At 39.2% G+C, this 20,665-nt stretch overlaps 2 protein-coding genes across 3 annotated transcripts in view; one reads left to right on the top strand and one right to left on the bottom strand.

The window, feature by feature from the left end:
• ACER3 (alkaline ceramidase 3) overlaps positions 1-20,665 on the bottom strand; it is a 151,380-nt gene that overhangs the window by 126,818 nt on the left and 3,897 nt on the right. The gene's annotated exons all lie outside the window — the stretch shown is intronic.
• LOC102856126 (60S ribosomal protein L17-like) lies at positions 4,844-5,442 on the top strand. The gene has a single exon (XM_006882872.1). It carries the CDS (start codon positions 4,853-4,855, stop codon positions 5,402-5,404), a length of 552 nt encoding a protein of 183 aa, XP_006882934.1. The 5' UTR covers positions 4,844-4,852; the 3' UTR covers positions 5,405-5,442.

Here is a 20,665-nt window from a genome sequence, read left to right as displayed (position 1 = left end):
CCTCTATGAGGTGGATTGATTCAGTGACTGGGATAATTGGGATGGGAGTGTCGGAGACAGTGCGATTGGCACAAGGACAGAGCAGAGTTTAGGGCTGTTGTACATAGGGTCGCTATGAGTCGCAGGCGACTCGACAGCACATAACAACAAACAACAACAATTCTAGGTGGTATCGCACTGGTCTGTGCATTGCTGTACAGAGGTAACTCTGGTTGCTGTGATGATGAACACTGTGACACTGATGTGCCAAATGTGATAATGATCACCCATGTGGACAGTGTTGGCTGGAGCTTCGCGGCTAAAACAAGCCTGGAAGCAGGAGCAGCATCCACTTCCGAAATCGCTTGCCTCCGGAAACTCTATGTAGGAACAGTGCTCAGGCCTTTCGTTCACAGGGTCGCTATGAGTCCTCTACAACTTGACAGCACCTAACAACAACAACAACAATTAATTAATCAACATACCATTTCAACCACGTGCATATGTACAAGTGACACTTACTTCATTCTTTAGGTTGTTCTTTTTCCTGAGTTGTTCCTCCTATTAACATAAACTCAATTGTTCCCTAAGGGTCCTATCTAATCTTTCAAGTTGCTGTGGTCATTCTGATCTGATACAAATAGTGCTTAAAATGCTCAAAGCAGATCTTGCTGGTTGATTCTAAGAAGACTTCAGGGGATAGTCTAGGTTTAACTTTTAAAGATTATCTCAGGGCAGCTCTTCTAGGAATTAATCCAGCCCCCATGGCTCCAGGAAAGTCTTAGAGAATTTAGAATGCTGATCTACATGTCTCTCCATATTATCAAGATTCTTCTACAGAATCTTTAATCAAATGTTCAGTATTAGTACCAGCGCCAACAAATGGAAGTTTTGGTGCAAAAAGAATGATTAAAATAACAACTTTAATGTAAGACTGAGGAAAGCAGCTACAATAGCCTAGATAAATTAAAAATAAGGGTTTCAGTGAAAATTATTATAAAATAGAAAAAAGAGAAGGAAAAAAAGCCATGGGTTTAATTAATTTAATAGAGATTTCTATAAAAGAACACATTTCCAATTGAAGGCAAAACAGTCAAAATCCTGTCAATGTTATGAGGTACCATCTAGCTGACTACTGCTTCTACAACCCTATGAACAAGTCTGAACCTTGCCCTACCCTGTGCTGTTCTTAACACTTTTTATATACTTGAGCCTACTGTTGTGTCACTGTGTCAATCCATCTCGTTCAGGATCTTCCTCTCTTTCACTTAACCTTCTACCTTTCCAAGCATGATGCCCTTTTCCAGGGATTAGCCCCTTCTAGCAACATGTCTAAAGTATGTGAGAGGAAACTTTGCCATCCTTACTTCCAAGGAGTATCCTAGTTACACTTTCTCTAAGACCTATTTATTTATTTATTCTTTGGGCAGTCCAAGAGATATTCAGTACTCATATCAAAAATCACAACTCAAGAGGCACTATTTCTTTTTCTATCATCCTTAGTCAAATTGTCAGATACACAGGCAGCAACTGAAAAGACCGTAGCCTGAATCAGATGCACCTTAGTCCTCACACTGACATCATTACTCCTCAATAATTTGGACAATGAATAAGGATGACAGAAGAATTCATGCCTTTGAGTTGTGGTGTTGGAGAAGAGCACTGAACATCCCTTGGACTGCCAAAAGAACAAATAAATATGGAGATGGGGGCAGCCAGAGTGCTCTTTAGAGGCAAGAATAATGAGGCATAGATAGTCTCACAGACTTTGGGCATGTAGGTAGGTGGAGCTATTCCTTGGAGAGGGACATTATGCTTGGAAGGGTGAAGGGTTGGCAAAATAGAGGAAGACCCTCAATCTGGGGGACTGACAAGCCACATGGGCTCTAGTAGTAGTCAGGAACTGTGAAGATGGCACAGGATAGGACAGGGTTCAGAACTGTTCATAGGGTCACTATGAGTTGTACTCGACTCAGCAGCACTTAACAAAAACAAGAAGTTGATACACCCTCAGCCATCATATATACCAAAATGAAGGGTGTCTTTTCAGAGTGGCTTCAATTCTAGGTTAAAGGGTATCTTGGGAGTGATATATTGAGAAATTTTTCCACTCTTCATCATATTAAGTCTTTCTGATGAATTTTGAGTTTTAGTCTTTATTTTCTCCCATTCTAGCCTGGGTCTTCTGTTGTGTCATTGATTGATCAGAGTGACTGCAAGTGATAGCTGGACACCATATAATTGTTCTGATCTGAGTCTAGAGGAGGCTATTGTTCACCTAAGTCTTCAGATTCCTTCAATTTCATTTGCTCCAGTCAGAAAAAGACCAATAGTTGTATCTCAGATGGCTGCCCACAAGCTTTTAGGAACCTAAATGTTACTCTAGTGGCCTAGTGGCAAGAAGCTGCATTGCAATCCCAAAAGCATGCTGTTCATGTCTACCAGCTGCTCTGCAGGAGAAAGAAGGGTGCTCGCCCATGTGATTAACCGCCTCTGAAAACCTGCTGGAGTCAGCTAGGGTCGGTTCCAGTTTGATGGTACACAACAACCAATGTTACTAAGGTAGTATACAGAACATTGCCTTTATGAAGACTAGCCTTCAAGCCCAGTAACTCAGTCCCATGAGGTGTTTGGATATGTCTAATAAGTCTCCATAATTGTGCTCCCATTTATTTGGTTATACGCCAAAGTACCACAGTTGTGTCAGGAAAAACTTTTGCATGACTGTTACCTTTTTCTCATGGAGTACCATTCTTACTTAAAAGAAGAACAGACATTCTTAAGCATTTGGAAGACTTTTCTTGAAAATAAGCAAAATGAAGCTGTCAGTCACTACAAAGGAAAAGAACAGTATTTTTTGTCTTCCATAAAATTTTAAATTATCAAAGAAAAATTAGAATTTTTGAAAACTTGCATCACCTACTATAAGCTTGACAGTTGCTCAATTCTCAAATACTTTTCCAGAGTTATAATTAATAAATATGGTATTTTGTATGTTAAAGAAATATGTCAATATCTGGAAGCGCTGCACAACTTAATAGACTAGTGTTTTCCAAGTGACTAACAAATGATGCTACAAAAATTATGAAAAAAGTACAAGGTAAACCAAAGGATTTTAATGTGACATAGTAAGAAAATCTCAATGATACGATCGTAGGTTTCAGGTTCCAGTAAGCCCTATATCATTTCCAAATGTCAAGGTGGTATGCTATCAAAAAAGAACATCTATAAGTATTTGAAAACCCTATTAAAAATTCTTCTCTTTTCCAACTACTCATGTCTATGTAAAGCCGGATTATCTTCATCAGCTTCAACCAAATCAATATATTGCAACAGATTAAATGCAGACACAGATGTGAGAATGCAGCTGACTTCTATAACCAGACATTAAAGAGACTTAAAAAAATTAAAACAATGTTACTCTTTACACTAAAACTTTTTGTTTTGGAAAATATAGTTATTTTTCATAAAAATTTATTATGTTAACAGAGAGAGGGCTTTTATTCAAATTTATGAAAACATATTAAAGGAATTTTCCCTGTTTTAATTCTAATATGGTAAATATTTGAAAAAAAAAAGACAAGGGGATGGATTGACTCAGTATCTGAAACAATAGGCTCAAACACAGCAACAATGTGAAGATGGCACAGGATCAAGGAGTGTTTTGTTCTGTTGTACTTGGGGTTATTAGGAGTCAGAATCAACTGGATGGCACCTAATGACAACTAGTATTGATAGATAGCACCCACACAAAAGCTTCTTTAAGTTTCTCAATAATTTTTAAAGGGTGGAAGAGGGTAATGAAACTCCAGTTTGAGAAGAGGAGAGCATTAGGCTACCACAGAGTCAAAACAATGTTCTATTCAGTAACTGCCAGAACTGGGGGTGGGAGTAAAGAATGGGAGTTGTTCTCATTAGGAAGGTTCTCATAATGCATTTATGTTTCAAAGATTTGAAGATTGCCCATTTAGTAGGAAAACTGCCTATCCAAGCAAGAAAGCCTGGATAAGTCATTTTATTGGTGTTTTCCATGACCCTACCCATAGTTCCGTTAACCAAGATGCAACTATTGGTATCTCCTGTGCAGAAAAGAGTGAAAAGAATCAAAGGCTGGAGGTAACAGCTTGTCCAGAGGACTAATGGATCTCATGGACCACAGCCTCCATTACCAGAAGAACTAGATAGTGCCTGGCTACAACTACCAACTACTCTGATGGTGACCACACAAAGTCCTAAACAGAATGAGAGAGAGAGAAACATACAACAAAATTAAACAAACATCAAAAACACCAGACTTACTCATCTGGTGGTGTTGTTATTGTTATGTGCCATCAAGTTACCTGTGACTCATAATGACCCTATGCACAACAGTTCTGAACTCTGTCCTATCTTGTCACTATCCTATTACTGTCTCCAACACCCCTGCCCCAATTACCCCAGTCACAGAGTCAATCCATCTTATGCAGGGTCTTCCTCATCTGTGCTCTCCCTCCACCCTTCCAAGCATGATGGCCTTCTCCAAGGACTGGTCCCTCTTTGGCAACATGCACAAAGTATATGAGACAGAGTTCCCCAAAAGGTTGTTGCTCTCAGACACCTTTCAAATCTACAAACTGAACCAATCCCAAGGGATCACTGTAGAGCCAAAAAAGGCCAATAAAGAGAAAAAGAACACTGGTGAGAAATATACTCCTCAGAACAATTAACCATACAAAACTAAAAGGGTAGCATTTGCCACACATACCCCCACCCCAACAGTTCAGAATGCAGGATGGGGAAGGAAAGAATAAATGGATGCTGGGAACCCAGGGAGGAAGTGGGAAAAGAGTGCTGTTGTGCTTTTCCTGTGAGCGGCTTCAGGTAATCTGCCAACATGGTTCGCTACTCGCTTGACCCGGAAAACCCCACAAAATCATGCAAATCAAGAGGCTCAAATCTCCGGGTCCATTTTAAGAACACCCGAGAAACTGCCCAGGCCATCAAGGGTATGCATATCCGGAAAGCCACCAAGTATCTGAAAGATGTCACTTTGCACAAGCAGTGTGTGCCCTTCCGACGATACAACGGTGGAGTTGGTAGATGTGCCCAGGCCAAACAGTGGGGTTGGACACAGGGTCGGTGGTCCAAAAAGAGTGCCGAGTTTTTGCTGCATATGCTTAAAAACGCAAGTAATGCTGAACTTAAGGGTTTAGATGTTGATTCTCTGGTCATTGAGCATATCCAAGTGAACAAAGCTCCCAAGATGCGCCGCCGCACATACAGATCTCATGGTCGGATTAACCCCTACATGAGCTCCCCCTGCCATATTGAGATGATCCTTACTGAAAAGGAACAGATTGTTCCTAAACCAGAGGAGGAGGTTGCCCAGAAGAAAAAGATCTTCCAGAAGAAACTGAAGAAACAAAAACTTATGGCTCGAGAATAAATAAATCATTAAATAAAATTAAAACTTTAAAAAAAAAAAAAGAGTGCTGTTGCACTGAAAGAACTGTAACTATACTGGGAAACAAAATGAGTGGGAATTACTGAATGGGAAATTCATTTGCAAATTTACCAAAATCGCAATTTTAAAAACAAGTTTTTTCCTTAAAATTTGTTTCAGTGGAAAAAATTTAGACTGAATCATTCCTCCTCACTTTAGAAATCTTCCTTAGAGTTACGCAGTAGTCAAGCATCAGCGGCTCACTGAAACCAAAGCACCCTGGGAGTGTATCCTTTCTTAGCACTATTACATCTTTCTTCCTCTCTAATTTTCTAATTTTCTCTTTTCCTGATTCCACAGAGTACATAACAAAATTATTTCCTTCTACTTCTGGCCCTCAACAAAAATAAAGAATTTAAGTCTTATGCAGTGTTTTTTACTAGCGACAGAGATAACCTCGGTGCTGCGGGAGTATATAGAGGATTAAGCCAAAATTGAGACAAATATGAAATTACAAAAAATCTTTAAAACTACAGGGGAATAAACCACAGAAGATATTTTTTATAATCCTAGAGTAAGGAAGGCCTTTCTAAATGTGACAGAAAGATATAAAAGTTATAAAGAAAAAGACTGATAACTTCGATGAAATAAAAACAGACTTCTGTATGGCAAAATCCCCCAGAGCAAAATCACAAACAGCAAGCTTGGAGGAAGAAGGGTAAGCAATTTTTTAATCAGAAATTGCTAATCTCTCTTGTATATCATGTTCAAAGCAGTGCTAGTCATTATTGCAAGAACATGGAAACAGCCTAAATGTCCAACCAAAACTGAATGAGCTGAGAAATTCTGGTACATATACACGATGGAATACTATACAACATGCAGGGAGCAGTGATTCTGAAAATCACTACCTAATTTGGGAGGGACTGGAGAACATTATGCTGAATAAACTAACTCAGTCCCATAAGGACAAATACAGTCTAAGACCATTATTGTAAAATCAGAACGATAACTAGTGTAACATGTATGAGGATCCAATGGGGAGAGTAGAAGCAGAGGTGTGAGAATGGGTAGGGGGGTAATCATCAGGTCACATAATTTGATGAGTAGAAAGAGGGGTGGGTAAAGGAAACGGGAACGATCTGGAAAGATCTGGTGTGAAAAACAATGGATATAAAACTTAATTTAATTTTTTTTTTTACTACTGCCTGTTTATTACAGTATCTTTACAAATCCAATCATTCTTTGAAAGCTGTAAATATTAACATCAAAGAATGAAGACATGGATAAATTATACACTGCAACACTCTTTCATACCATATGTTACAAATGACAAGTTTTTTTTAAAAAAGTAGTGGTTCATATAACTCCAATTTGTCCTAAGCGGAAGACTACCTTTATAACCTCTGAACAAAATTTAAACACACACACAACAACTCTGATCTGGAAGGTGAACAAGACCAGGCATATTTCTGAAGGCAATGAAAATGTAGAGGAAGGGTGATACCTGTTTTGCATTTCGCTTACAGGCGGGCCACAAGTCACAACAGTGCAGTGGAGCCCAGGACAACCACTGTCATCTAAGTGTGAGGAGAATTACAAGTTAAGTCCTTTCCAGTAGGCTCCAGTTTACAGCAAACTTTCCGCCTTAAACATTTTCCATTTTCTCTATCACCACAATATGTACGCACTTACCTACCCAACTACAGTGGATAGAAATCTATTCCTCAGAAAAGCTTTTTCATTTCATCAATTATGTATTTCAACATATGCTCTGCTTTTAAAAAGACCCAAATCCATTGTTATTCATTCCAACTCAGCAATCCTAGAGGACAGGGTAAAATTGCCCAATAGGGTTTCAAAGGCTGCTTCTGTATAGAAGCAGACTGCCACATCTTTCTCTCATGGAGTGGTTAGTAGGTTCAAACTGCAGACTTTCTTGTTAAGAGCCAAGCACATTGAGCCATGAGGGCTCTTGCATTTCCTACCTGAGATTCCTCCATCCCTACATTGCATCAAGTCAGAAGTGACTCACAGCTGACCCTCCAGCTGGTTTTCAGAGGCTATAAATCACAAAGGAGGAGATTGCTCATCTCTTCCTCAGGGCAGCTGGTGGATTTAATCCATTGGGTTGGCAGTACAGGTCCCTACCCACCAGCCCACTCAGAGCTCCAATTAAATTATGAAAATATTCACTGAATGTCTAAATTGTCTAGGCATGAGGCACTGATGATTCAGGGTATAATTCTCTACTAAGGATAAACAGAAGAACAAACAATGCTTTTGAGTTGTGGTACTGGAGAAGAGTACTGAGTATAAGCCATGAGCTGCCAAAAGAACAAATATGTCCTGGAGAAAGTGAAACCAGAGTGTTCCTTAGAGCCAAGGATAGTAAAACTCTGTCATATATTTTGGGCAAGCTGTTAGAGGAGGGGTCAGTCCCTGGAGAAGGGCATCATGCTTGGAAAGGTGGAGGGACAGCATAAGAGAGGAAGATCCACAACAAAATTGATTGACATGATGACTGTAGCAATGAGCTCAAGTGTTTGAGAGATGGTGAGGATGGCAGAGGACGGGGCAAGGTTAAGATCTGAGCTAACAGCATCACTGTCAGTCACAGCCAACCTGATGGGACATGATAACAGCAAAACAACAACAAGGGAGACCTGGGTTAAATCCTCTGCCAGCACACCTCACATCCTTCCTGTTACCACCACCTGCCTTTGGAAGGATGGGCTGCAATGATGCTCAACAGGTTGCAGTGAAGCTTCCAGCCCAAGGCTGATTATGAAGAATGGCTGGTAATCTACTTTTGAAAATAAGCCAATGAAAACCCTATGGATCCCACAGAGACTGGACGAGTACTTCAAACTACTGCCCAGAAAGGATCTTTACATTTTAAATTAAAACTATCCACTGAAATCTTCTTTAAACCAAACAGCAGTTTAATTAGTAAAGTATGTATGCATTGAGCATTGTGCTTTTTTGTTTTGATTTTATTTTATTGTAATTTTAACAAAAGTTTACAGAAAAGTTGGATTTTCATTCATTCACTGTTGCACATTTTCCTCCCTTTTTAAGCCAGAAAGTGAGTAATTTTTCAAGTAATGGATAAAAGAGATCATTTCAATTTCATTAGATGACTTGGTATTACAGTGTTGTTCTTTTTTAAGAGGATCATTAATTATCAATTTTATAGTACTTCACAGAGCTGTGGTGGCTTTGTAGTAAGGAGCTGCACTGTGGGACATAACAGTAAAACAATAAGGGAGACCTAAGTCCTCTGCCAGCACACCTCACACCCTCCCTGTTACCACTACCTGCCTCTGGAAGGATGGGCTGCAATGATGCTCAACAGGTTGCAGTGAAGCTTCCAGCCCAAGGCTGATTATGAAGAATGGTTGGCAATCTACTTTTGAAAATAAGCCAAAGAAAACCCTATGGATCCCATGGAGACTGGACGGGTGCCAGATATTTTTGCCTACTGTGACTCATAGATAGCTATGCTATCAGCTCAGATCTGAACCTTGCCCTGTGTGAACTGTGTCTAACCATCTTCTATCTGGAGAGATTAAGACTCTTGCACAGAGTTATAAAGCGCCTACATTATGAATTCAGTCTTATGTGTTGTCTTGTTCCTCGTACCACATCATTCAAAAAGGAAAAAGGGGAGATAAAACACAATGACAGGAGGAGTGATGTTGATCTACATTAAAAAATCTCATGAGACAAGTAAATCACATAGTTCTGACAATCATACTAGACTTATCTTAATCTCTACATTAAAGAACTAAAACTTTTTAAATGAGAACAGTCTTTCACTGCTGCAGCAAAGAAAGATCCATCCAGTAGGTTCAGTGACATCCTCACTAATTTTGTCTTTGTTTAGTTCCTTGCTGTATCCACTTCACTGAAGATCTTTCTTTTTCACTGGCCCTCTACTCTGCCATGATGTCCTTCTCCACAGAGTCTCATCAGCCTACACAGCATTCGTACTTTCTCTAAGACAAATTTGTTCATATTTTGGTAGTCCACGATAGAGACAATATTCTTCACAAATGCATACTACAAAGGCACTAATTCTTTCATCTTCCTTATCCACTGTCCTGCTTTCATGGGTTCATGTAAGGCAATTGAAAATACCATGGTTTAGGTAAAATGTATCTTAGTCCTAAAAGTGACAACCTGGTTGTTTCACAGGTTCAAGAGATCTTTGCAGTAAACATCCCAAACAATAATCTTGACTTTTCTTGACTGCTGCTTGCATGGGTGTTGACTGTGGAACCAAGTTGTCCTTATTCTCTCCCATCTCTCAAGATGTTTCCTCTAAGTCTTGCTGTAACAATTTTTGTTTTCTTAAGGTTGAAGTGTAATTCGTACTGAAAGCTAGTGTCTTTAAGCTTTATCAGTAAATGCTTCAGGTCTTCTTTGCTTTCAGCAAGCAAGGCTGTGTCATCCATATATTTCAGGTTGTTAAATAACTATCTAATCTCGATGTGTCATTCTTCTTCATGTAGTTCAATTTCTCCAATTACTTACTCAGCATGCCAGATCAAATATAGTAAATGATAGTATAACTATGACACACATCTTTCCTTATATTTAACCATACAGTAGTCCCTTGTTCTTTCAAATAACTGCCTTTTGGCACAAATTCCACAAAAGCACATTCTTTGTAACCTTACTTATAATTTGTTATGATCCACACCATTAAATGCCTTTACAAAGTAGAGATAAACATCTTCATGGTATTCTCTGCTTTCAGTAAAGATCCATCTGGTATCAGCAATGACATCCCTTGTTTCAGGGCCTCTTCTTAATCTCACCTGAATTCTCGTGAATGTACTGCTACAATAAGCCTTCAGTATCTTCAACAAATATTTCACTGACATGTGGTATCATTTTTATTTTTTGGTATTTTCCACATTTTGTTGATCATTTTTCTTTGGAATGTGCACAAATAAAGACCCCTGTCAGTTGGTTGGATAGGCTGTCAACTTCCAAATTTTTCAATTAAGTGAGTGCTTCCAGCACATCTATTTGTTGAAACATATCAATTAGAAGTATTTCATCAATATCTAGAATTTTTTTTGCCAATACCTTCAGTATAACTTGATTATTTTTTTTTCTTTCAAGAAAACTAGTTCTGAAATAAATCATATGATACTCCTGATATGGATGAATGCTGACCTATTCTTTTTGGCTCAATAATTCTGCCTATTCTATACTCTTTTAATGCTTTCTGCATCATTGACTGTTTTCCCAATTGAATCTTTCTTCAGAATTAACCGTGTAAGATTGGGCAAACCCATAGTGATGATATTCAAAGTCACACTGTAAAGAGTGTTAGAGGAATTACGCCTTGCAATATGACATTCAGAGACTAGGTCTCAGTTCTGTCATATCTAACTCACCCCTTTGATCTTATCTCTAACTATTTCTTACTCTTTACTCTGACCTCTTCACATTCAAGATTCATTTACCCGTCTCCCACTTTGAATTCCTTTCTGCATTTTTTCTAAGCTGTGTTCCCTTCTAAGATCCTTGAATTCTTCAAAGTCTGGGTTAATTGTTACCCTCTTCACTAATACGAAGGCAAAATAATTTCCCCTTTTCCATGTTCCAATGATTTTGTTTTCATCATTATTTACAATATTATCACTTTGTAATTTTTAATGTTTCTGTATGTTCCCATTTTTCTGAGAGTAGACTATATTAACTTTCTTATACCATCAAAGTACAGCACACACTTGATACCGAGTACTGAGTACACTTTGAAACGGGATCTACTATCGTAGTTAAAAGCAGAGTGTATCAGAGGAATGTCTATCTGTGTTTCATTGACCATGCAAAGGCATTTGACTGTGTCAATCACAACAAACAGTGGCTGACTCTAAGAATGGAAATCCCAGAACACTTGATTGTGCTTATGTAAAACCTATACTTGGACTAGGAGGAAGTTGTCAAAACAGAGCAAGGAAACACTGCCTAGTTCAAAATCAGGAAAAGTGTATGCCAGGGATGTGTCCTATCTCCATCTTTTTCAATCTATATGTGGAACAGATCATCTGGGAGGCTGGGCTCTAAGAGGAGGAATGTGGCATCAGGATTGGAGGAAGACTTATCAATAGCCTGAGTTACACAGATGACACAACCCTGCTTGCCCAAATTGAGAAGGACCTGAGGCATTTGCTGCAGAAAGTCAAGGACTACAACCGTCAATGTGGATTGAAGTTCAACATCAAGAAAACAAAGATTCTCACCTCTTGGCCAATTGGTAATATCATGATAGAGAGAGAAGAAACTCAGATTATTAACAGCTTCAGTTTGGTTAGCTCTATAATCAGCACTCTTGGTATTAGCATCCAGAAAATTAAAAGACAAATCGCATTAGGAAAATCTGCTAACCTGATGTTAGGATCCTGTTCAGAGTACTAAAGACCAATGATGTCCGTCTAGAAAATAAAGTGCATCTAATCCAGGCCATGGCCTCCACAATTGCTTGCTATGTATAAGTGATCTGGACAATGACTAAAGATGATAGAAGAATCATTGATGCCTTTTGAGTTGTGGTGCTAGAGAAGAGCATGGTATATACCATGGAGTTAAACAAACAGGTTCATCCTGGAGAAGTGAAGTCAGGCTGTTTCTTGGATGCAAGGATTTTGAAGCTTCACCTGACATACTTTGGGTATGTTGCAAGGAGGGACTGTCCTTGGAGAAGGACATCATGCTTATAAGGGTGGAAGGACACCACAAGAGAGGAAGACTCTGGATGAGATGACTGACTTAATAACTGGGGTAAAGGGCAAAGGTGTTGTCAGAAACAATGAGGTGGAGCAGGGTTCAGGGCTGTTGGACATAGGGTTGCTATGAGTTACAGGTGACTCAACAGCACATAACAACAAGTGACTTGGGAAAATAATTTTACTTACATATGTCACAGTTCCTTGCAGCCTTCAGTATGGACTAAGGCTCAACGTCAAGAAGACAAAGATTCTCGCCACTGGACCAATTGGCAGCGTCAGGATGGATGATGAAGAGATTGAGAGTGTTCAGAGCTTCAGTTTGCTTGGCTCCACAGTCAACACTCTTGGTACCAGCAGTCAGGAAATCAAAAAGCGTATCGCGATGGGAAAGTCTGCCGTTAGGGACCTCTCAAACGTACTCAGGAGCAACAGTGTCTCTCTGGAGACTAAGGTGCACCTGATACAGGTCATGGTATTTGCAATCGCTTGTTATGCATCAGAGAGTTGGACAATGACTAGGGAGGACAGAAGGAGAGTTGGATGCTTTTGAACTGTGGTGCTGGAGAAGGGTACTGAATGTACCCTGGACTGCCAGGAAAACAAACAGATCCATCTTGGAGAGGATTAAACCAAGCTGCTCCTTGGAGGCAAGGATTCTGGGGCTTCGTCTGACATACTTCGGACATGTTGCCAGGAGGGACGGGTCCTTGGGGAGGGACATCATGCTTGGGAGGGTGGAGGGACAGCACAGGAGGGAAGACCCTCTATGAGATGGATTGATTCGGTGACTGGGGTAATCGGGATGGGTGTGTCAGAGGCGGTGCGGTTGGCGCAGGATAGAGCAGGGTTTAGAGCTGTTGTGCATAGGGTCGCTATGAGTCGGAAACGACTCGATGGCACATAACAACAACAACAACAACAACAAAATGTCACAGTTCTCTCATATATAAACGTAAAGCCTCTTGGAGTTCACACACACACACACACACACACACACACACACACACCTCCCTTATTAGAACAGTGACATACTACCGATAACTATAGTCACTTCTTTAGCACAATATAGTCAAGAATGCTAAAGGTAGAAAAGTTGTTAAGCCAGAAGCTTATTTATGTAATTGGTTAAAACATATTTATGTTAAAGCCAATCAATCAATCAATCAATCCATTTTCTCAGTTTAGTTAAAGAAATATAAAGTGTATTAGGTATTTTTTTATTTTTAAGTATTATTAGTAATAATATTTATTAAGAATTTCTTTTCAAAGAAAGCAAAACTATTATTATTTTACTAAAGTTTGCCTAAGCTCTAGTAGCCTAGTGGGTAAAGAACTGTGCTGCCAACCTGAAAGTAGGCAGTTCAAATCAATTCGACGCTCCAGGGAAAACAGACGGGCAGTCACCTCCCATACAATTCACAACCTCTGAAAACATGCTGGAGGGTCAGCTGTGGCACATAATAGCAACAACAAAATTTGCCAACATTCTTCCCACTGATAAGTTTTCAATATTTAATAATGTTGGCGTCTATATTAGTTAGCACTTACAGAATTAAAAAAGCTTCAATAACTACGGTAATCCCTGGCATGGAATTTTTTCGGTAAGGAGCTCAAGTGGTGAAGCTGTGCTGCTAACACAAGGGTGCTATCTCTCTGGAGATTCCACTCCACCAGTGGCTCCACGGAAGAAAAATGGGTCATTTTCTCTGGTGTCATTTACAACCTCTGCAAACCCAGTGGAGGGTCAGCTATGAGTTGGTTCTAGCTCGATAGTGATGAGTTATAGCATGCACTGTGTGGGAATCACAAAACTTCAGCTATGCTTCTGAATGACATCATCTTACATTTTTAAGACTTTGCACTACAAAATCAATTCATATTTTCTTAATTTGACCTCTCAATAAGTCTATTTACAGGGACGACAAGTATTTCATACCAATGTTGTTGTTGTTGCTGTTATGTGCTGTCCAGTCACCTGAGACTCACAGTGACCCTATGGACAACAGGCTTAAACCCTGCTCTGTCCTGTGCCAATCTCACTGTCTCAGATACACCTACCAAAATTACTCCAGTCACTGAATCAATCCACCTCATTGAGGATCTTCCTTTCCTGTGCTATCCCTCTACCCTCCCAAGCATGATGTCCTTCTCCAAGAACTGGTCCCTCCTTGCAACATGTCCAAAGCATGTCAGATGAAGCTTCAGAATCCTTGCCTCCAAGGAGCAGCCTGGTTTAACCCTCTCCAGGATGAATCTGTTAATTTTCTTAGTAGTCCATGGTATATTCAATACTTTTCTCTAGCACCACAGCTTAAAGGCATCAACTCTCCTTCTGTCCTCCCTAGTCACTGTCCAGCTCTCAGATGCATAGCAAGTGATTGCAAAGACATGATCACACAGAACTCCAAGAACTGTAAAGGATACTCTTGAGTCTATTACTGATTATCAAACAAGCTCTAAGGAAGCTCAAGTACTATAGGACAAGGGAAGTTGTGCTGTAAACCCTAAGACTAGGCCTCTATGGTAATTCAAATCCACCAGTTAGAAAGATAGGCAACCTCCTCCCATGTGGTTTACAGCCTTGGGAATCCAACATAGGGTCAGCTCTGAGTCAGTTCCAACTCAAGAGCAAGGAGAGAGAAATGTACAGTGTAAGAAGACTCCACAAGAGGCTAGAGTCTACTAAGGAGTGTGGGGGAGAGTGGAGGGTAACAAGTTTACTATGAGCTTAAACAAACTAATTTCATAAATTACTGAAGACCATCAAGTTGTAGCCAGGCAAAACAGCAATCATATTGAATACCTACAGCATTAAATGTAGAGATCCTAGAAAGCTCACATTTTGGTAGGGAGCAGAACTAACAAGTGTAAAGATCATTTTAGAACCATTCTAAAAATAAATATTTTTTAAAAACAATCTTTGAATTACCTCTCAGAACCTTAAACAGCAAGAAGTTAAAAAGAAAATCAATCAATCAATAGAAACAAACCAGAAACAATAGTGATAATGATACTGGTTGTTGTTGTTATGTGCCGTCAAGCTGCCTGCGACTCAAAGCAACCCTATGTACAACAGCCCTAAACCCTGCTCTATCCCTTGCCAACTTATTGTCTCCTATACACCTATCCTCATTACCCCAGTCACTGAATCAATCCACCTCATCGAGGGTATTCTTCTCCTTCACTGTCCCTCTACCTTCCCAAGTATGACATCTCTCTCCAAGGACTGATCCCACCTTGCAACATGTCCAGAGTATGTCAGATGAAGCTTTAGAATCCTTCCCTCCAAGGAGCAGCCTGGTCTCACCCTCTCCAAGATGAATTTGTTTGTTCTCCTAGTAGTCCATGGTATATTCAATACTCTTCTTCAGCACCACAGCTCAAAGGCATCAACATCCTTCTTTCATCCCTAGTCATTGTCCAGCTCTCTGATGCATAGCAAGTGATTGCAAAAACCATGACCTGTGTCAGGCACACCTCAGTCTCCAGAATGACACTGTTGCTCTTCAGTACTTTGGAGAGGTCTCTGACAGCAGACTTTCCCAATGCAATTTGTCTTTTAATTTCCTGGCTGCTGGTACCAAGAGTGTTGATTGTAGAACCAAGCAAACTGAAGCTGTTAACAATCTCAATCTCTTCACCATCTATCATGATGCTGCCAATTGGCCCAGTGGTGAGAATCTTTGTTTTCTCAATGTTGAGCTTCAATCCATATTGAAGGCTGCAGTCAAAATTTTAAAACATCTATTTAAATAAGCTGAAGAATCTAAAGGAATACACAAACATAATTAGAAGAAAAATGGAATATATTTTAAAAAGACCAAAACAACATCTCCTTTCAGTAATGACCAACTAATGCCCTTGGGGGGGGGGGTGAAATCTACAGTAATACAATGGTCATTAACTACAGGCCCTGGTAAGTAAAGTAGACATAGATAGACGCTGTACTTACAGAAGGGAAGTTGAGCTCCCCATTTTAGAGGATTCAGGCCTGAATCAACTGCATTGGTAGAGAACACAAAGAGCAAGGGAAACTACAGGCTTTCTGAACTAGGGATTCTGAAAACAGAAACTAGTGGGGGGCTGAGGAGGACCTCCATAATTGCTAAAGAAAGTGAAAGAATTTTGAAAGGGAACAAGATAAAAAAGGATTCTCAAACTTAGTCAGCCTGCATCTCTAACTAAGCCCTGAATCACACATGCATAAAACAGATTAAAACAATCTAACTAAAGATAAAAAGATCTAAACTTGAACCAAAGATGCTGGCCAAGAAACAGTGTATTCAAGTCCAGCCAAGTTAACTGCCCGCTGGAAGAAAAGAAATTAAACTCATCAGAGAAGAAATTACCAGAAAAAAAAGTTCAATTCTATATTAAGTTTAGTGAAGGAAAAAAAGCTTGCCTCTATTAAGTTAGATCATGGCAAAAACAAAACAAAACAAAACAAAACAACTATCTATAGCATGTAAAGGTCAGAATCTCCAAAATGTAATATTCATTATTATGTCAAGAATAAAATCTAAAATTACTCAACATACAAAACACCAGGAGAATGGAACACATTCTCAAAAGAAACAAACACTGAGACTGATTCCAAGACCTCACTTAGTATAGAAATAGCAGACAAGGATTTTAAAGCAGCTTTTTACTTCTCTTCAATGAACTAAAATACACTGGCAATAATGAATAGGTACGAAATCTGCAAAAAATAGGAATGGTAAAAAGAACTAAGGGGAAATTGTAGAACTGAAAATTAAAACTAGGAAAGTTAAAACACCAAATACTTATTATTTCACATAGTTGTTTGTTTTTTTTTTAAGTCAGGAACATGAAAGCTGTTCACATTCAAGGTCTCTTATGAGAATGTAGTCAAGATGTTGGCCATGTTTGTGGTCATCTAAAATTTTAAGAGAAGCTGGAGGATCTGCTTCTAATAAGCTTGAGCAGGGCTGTTGGCTAGAAGTAGGCTCAGTTCCTCCCATTCGTGCATGTGTGTATTTCATGACACAAAAGCTAGCTTTGCCAGAAAGAAGCCAAGAGGAAAGCTGTCATATTTTGTGGCCTAGTATCCAAAGTCTTACATCATTCATTCACTCATTCATTGTTGTAGAGTCTGAACCACATCCATTTATCATATCGGTTTAATAGTAAAAAATCATTATTACCCAGGTAGCCAATAATACTATATGCTAACAATATAAAACCCAATTCCACTATTGTTGAGTACATCTCAGCTCATAATGATCCTTCAGGACAGAGTAGAAAGGCCGTAATTTTTCCAAGGCTGTCTATCTTTATGAAGCTGATGTCACAACTTTCTCTTAGGAAGCAAATGGTGGATTTGAACCTTTAAACTTTCTGTCCACAGCCAAGCGTTTAACCACTGTTCCACCAAATCTTCTTGAAAATGTAAAGTGATGACAAATTAGTGGTGCTCCCTAGCACCTGACAAAAGCCAAGTGTTTGATGTTCCCCCATGACCCTCTCTCTGGTAAAATTAGAAGCATCTGAAATTTCTATAGTAAGTCTCTTTTGGTAGAAAAGAGTGTCGAATGCCACTTCTACCCCCTAATGTAGGCTATTTACTCCTCTAAGATCAGATTTCTTATTTGTAAAACAAGGATAATACTGCCTTCTTAACAGGAGTGTTCTAGGATTAGAAATACACAGCTTAATTTCTGTATATTAAATGCAAGAAAATGCACACAGTAGTATAAACTGATGGATCGTCAGTCCACAGATCACTACATAGGTAATTAGGTGCATATTACGGTCAGTGACCAATCACTTCTATCAGAGTCAGCTGCTAATTAGTTATTGGGCATCTACTTTTTGGTTCATGCACAAACAGAAATACGGGCAGCTGTATTACCTCCTTGAGCCTGAATTTAAAATCATCCTCAGAACTCAACTTTGAGGCAAAACAATGTGAGGTACTGTCAAGACAAAGCCAATTCACAGTGACCGCATGCATAACCAATTGAAACTTTGCTGAGTCCTGTGCCATCTTCACAATCTTACTGTCATGTCTATGACCCACTGTGGCAGTCATTGTCAAATCATCTCCTAGAAGGTCTTCCTCTCCTTTGATGATCTACTTTTCCAAGCATGGTATCCTTTTCCAAGGACTAGTCCTTCCTGATAACATGCCCCAAGTTTGTGAGATGAAGTCTTACCATCCTTCAGGGCCTCAAAGGAGCACCCCACTTGCACTTCTTTCAGGACAGTTTGTTCTTTTGGTAGTTCACAGTATAATCAATACATGAATGAAGGACAGTGTGAAATATTATAAATACTTACTGTGTAAGCAAATCAATGAAGAAAGCAAAAGGTCATTACAAAGATGGAAGAGGAAGAGGGATACCAGAAGAGACTGAAAATTGTACTAGTGCACCAAGAAGCCAAAACAATGGGGGGAAAAAAGACCAAAGTAATAGAGATGAACAGAAGATTTCCAAGGGAAACATGGGAAAACAAAACAAACTATTATAACAGAGTGTGCAAAGAACATATTGGAGAATAAAAAGGGAAGAACTCACTCAGCATTTCTCAAGTTGGAAGAATTGAAAAACAAAGTCAAGCCTCAAGTCACAATACTGAGTGACACTATGTGCAAAATCTTGAATGATGCAGGAAGTATCAAAATAAGATGGAAGGAATACACAAAGTCGCTGTACCAAAAAGAATTGGTTGCCACATTCCTTTTCATAAACCTTGCTTGCTGAAAGTAAGAATAACTTGAAATTCTTACTGTAGAAGATCAAAGACTACAGCCTTCAACAAAGATAGCCTCTCAACATCAAGAAGACAAAAATCCTCACCAATGGACAAATAAGAAACATCACAGTAGATGAAGAAAAGATTAAATATCCATGATTTCATCTTACTTTGATCCATAACCAATACTCTGGATACCAGCAATCAGAGACATACTGCATTGGGCAAGTCCCCTGTCAGGGACCTCTCCAAATTACTGAGGAGCAATGATGTCAGTTTAAAGACTAAGGTGCATCTGATTCAGGCCAGTCTTTTTAATCACTTGCTATGCATCAGAAAGCTGTACAATGAATAAGGATAACAAAAAAAGAACTGAAGCCTTTGAACTATGGTGTTAGAGAAGAGTATTGAACATCTCATGGACTGCCAAAGGGGAAAAAAGGCATGTCTTAGAAAAACTGTAGCAAGAGTGCTCCTTGAAAGAAAAGAAGATGGTGAAGTTTTGTCTCATATACTTTGGGTAGGTCGCTAAGAGAGTTTTTTCCTTGGAAAGGGACATCATGTTTGGAAAGGTAGAGGGCCAGTAAAAAAGAAGACGACTCTCAGTGAAATGTAGTGACAACAACTACAGCAATGGGCTCAAGTGTGTCACAGATGATGAACATAGCACAGGACAGGACACAGTTCTGATCTGGTGTTCATAGAGTTGCTATAAGCTGTACTCAACTCAATGGCATCTAACAACAACAATGACAACTTCTTCCCTCCTGTCTTAACAGCGTGTGTGGTCACGTAAAAATGTATTTGTACTGATATTAGTGGTGCTGAAAAGATATTTACTATAGGTGTTGAAAGTATCTAAGAACTACTTCCATATATGAATATCAATTTCCTAAATAATCTTAAAACTACCCATCTTTATATAGATATATACACACCCTAATGCTGAAATAGTTTTCAAATTGTCCATTATAGTATTTCACATCTGTCCTCATTCTTTGCATACAAAAGCAAAACAATTAAGGTATGATGGAATAATGGAGAAGTAAAATAGTATTGCAGCTTTTTTTTTGCAGAAGGTCAAGGACCATAGTCTTTAATATGAATTGAAGCTCAACATCAAGAATACAAAGATTCTCACCACTGGGCCAATTGGCAGCACCATGAGTGATGGAAGAGAGACTGAAGTTGTTAACCATTACAGCTTGCTTGGCTCCACAATCAATACCCTTGTCACCAGCAGTCAGAAAATCAAAAGACGAATTGCATTAGGTAAATCTGCTGTCAGGAAGCCTTCCAGAGTATGGAAAAGCAACAATGTCAGTCTAGAGACTATGATGCACCTGATGCAGGTCATGGTCTTCCCAGTTACTTGTTATGCATCAGAGAGCTGCATAATGACTAAAGATGACAGAAAAAGAATTGATGCCTTTGATTTGTGGTACAGGAGAAGAATCTTGAACATACCATAGACCGTCAAAAACCAAGCTGATCTGTGTTGCAGTGGGTGAAAACAAGTTTCTCCTTGGAGAGTATTGCAGCTTTAAAGTCACAACTTAAATTGAATACTATCTTTGTACCACTTCTTAACTATTTGACCTTATATAAGATACTTTTTAGAATTTCAACTGTTTACAGCTTCAGTTTGCTTGGCAATAAAATCAACACTCTTGGTACCAGCAGCCAGGAAATTAAAAGACGAATTGCACTGGGGAAGTCTGTTGTCAGAGACCTCTCCAAGGTACTAAGGAGGAACGATGTCAGTCTGGCGATTAAGGTGTGCCTGATACAGGCCATG

Source organism: Elephantulus edwardii, unplaced genomic scaffold, assembly GCF_000299155.1.
Source record: "Elephantulus edwardii isolate Elephantulus edwardi_28Jun2011 unplaced genomic scaffold, EleEdw1.0 scaffold00025, whole genome shotgun sequence".
NCBI classification, from domain to species: domain Eukaryota; kingdom Metazoa; phylum Chordata; class Mammalia; order Macroscelidea; family Macroscelididae; genus Elephantulus; species Elephantulus edwardii.
Note: the sequence above shows the minus strand (reverse complement) of the source record. Positions and strands in the feature narration are given on the sequence as shown.

Bases quoted from the DNA above. Each gene is read 5' to 3' on its own strand.
- LOC102856126 (XM_006882872.1), top strand. From the start codon at position 4,853: ATGGTTCGCTACTCGCTTGACCCGGAAAACCCCACAAAATCATGCAAA.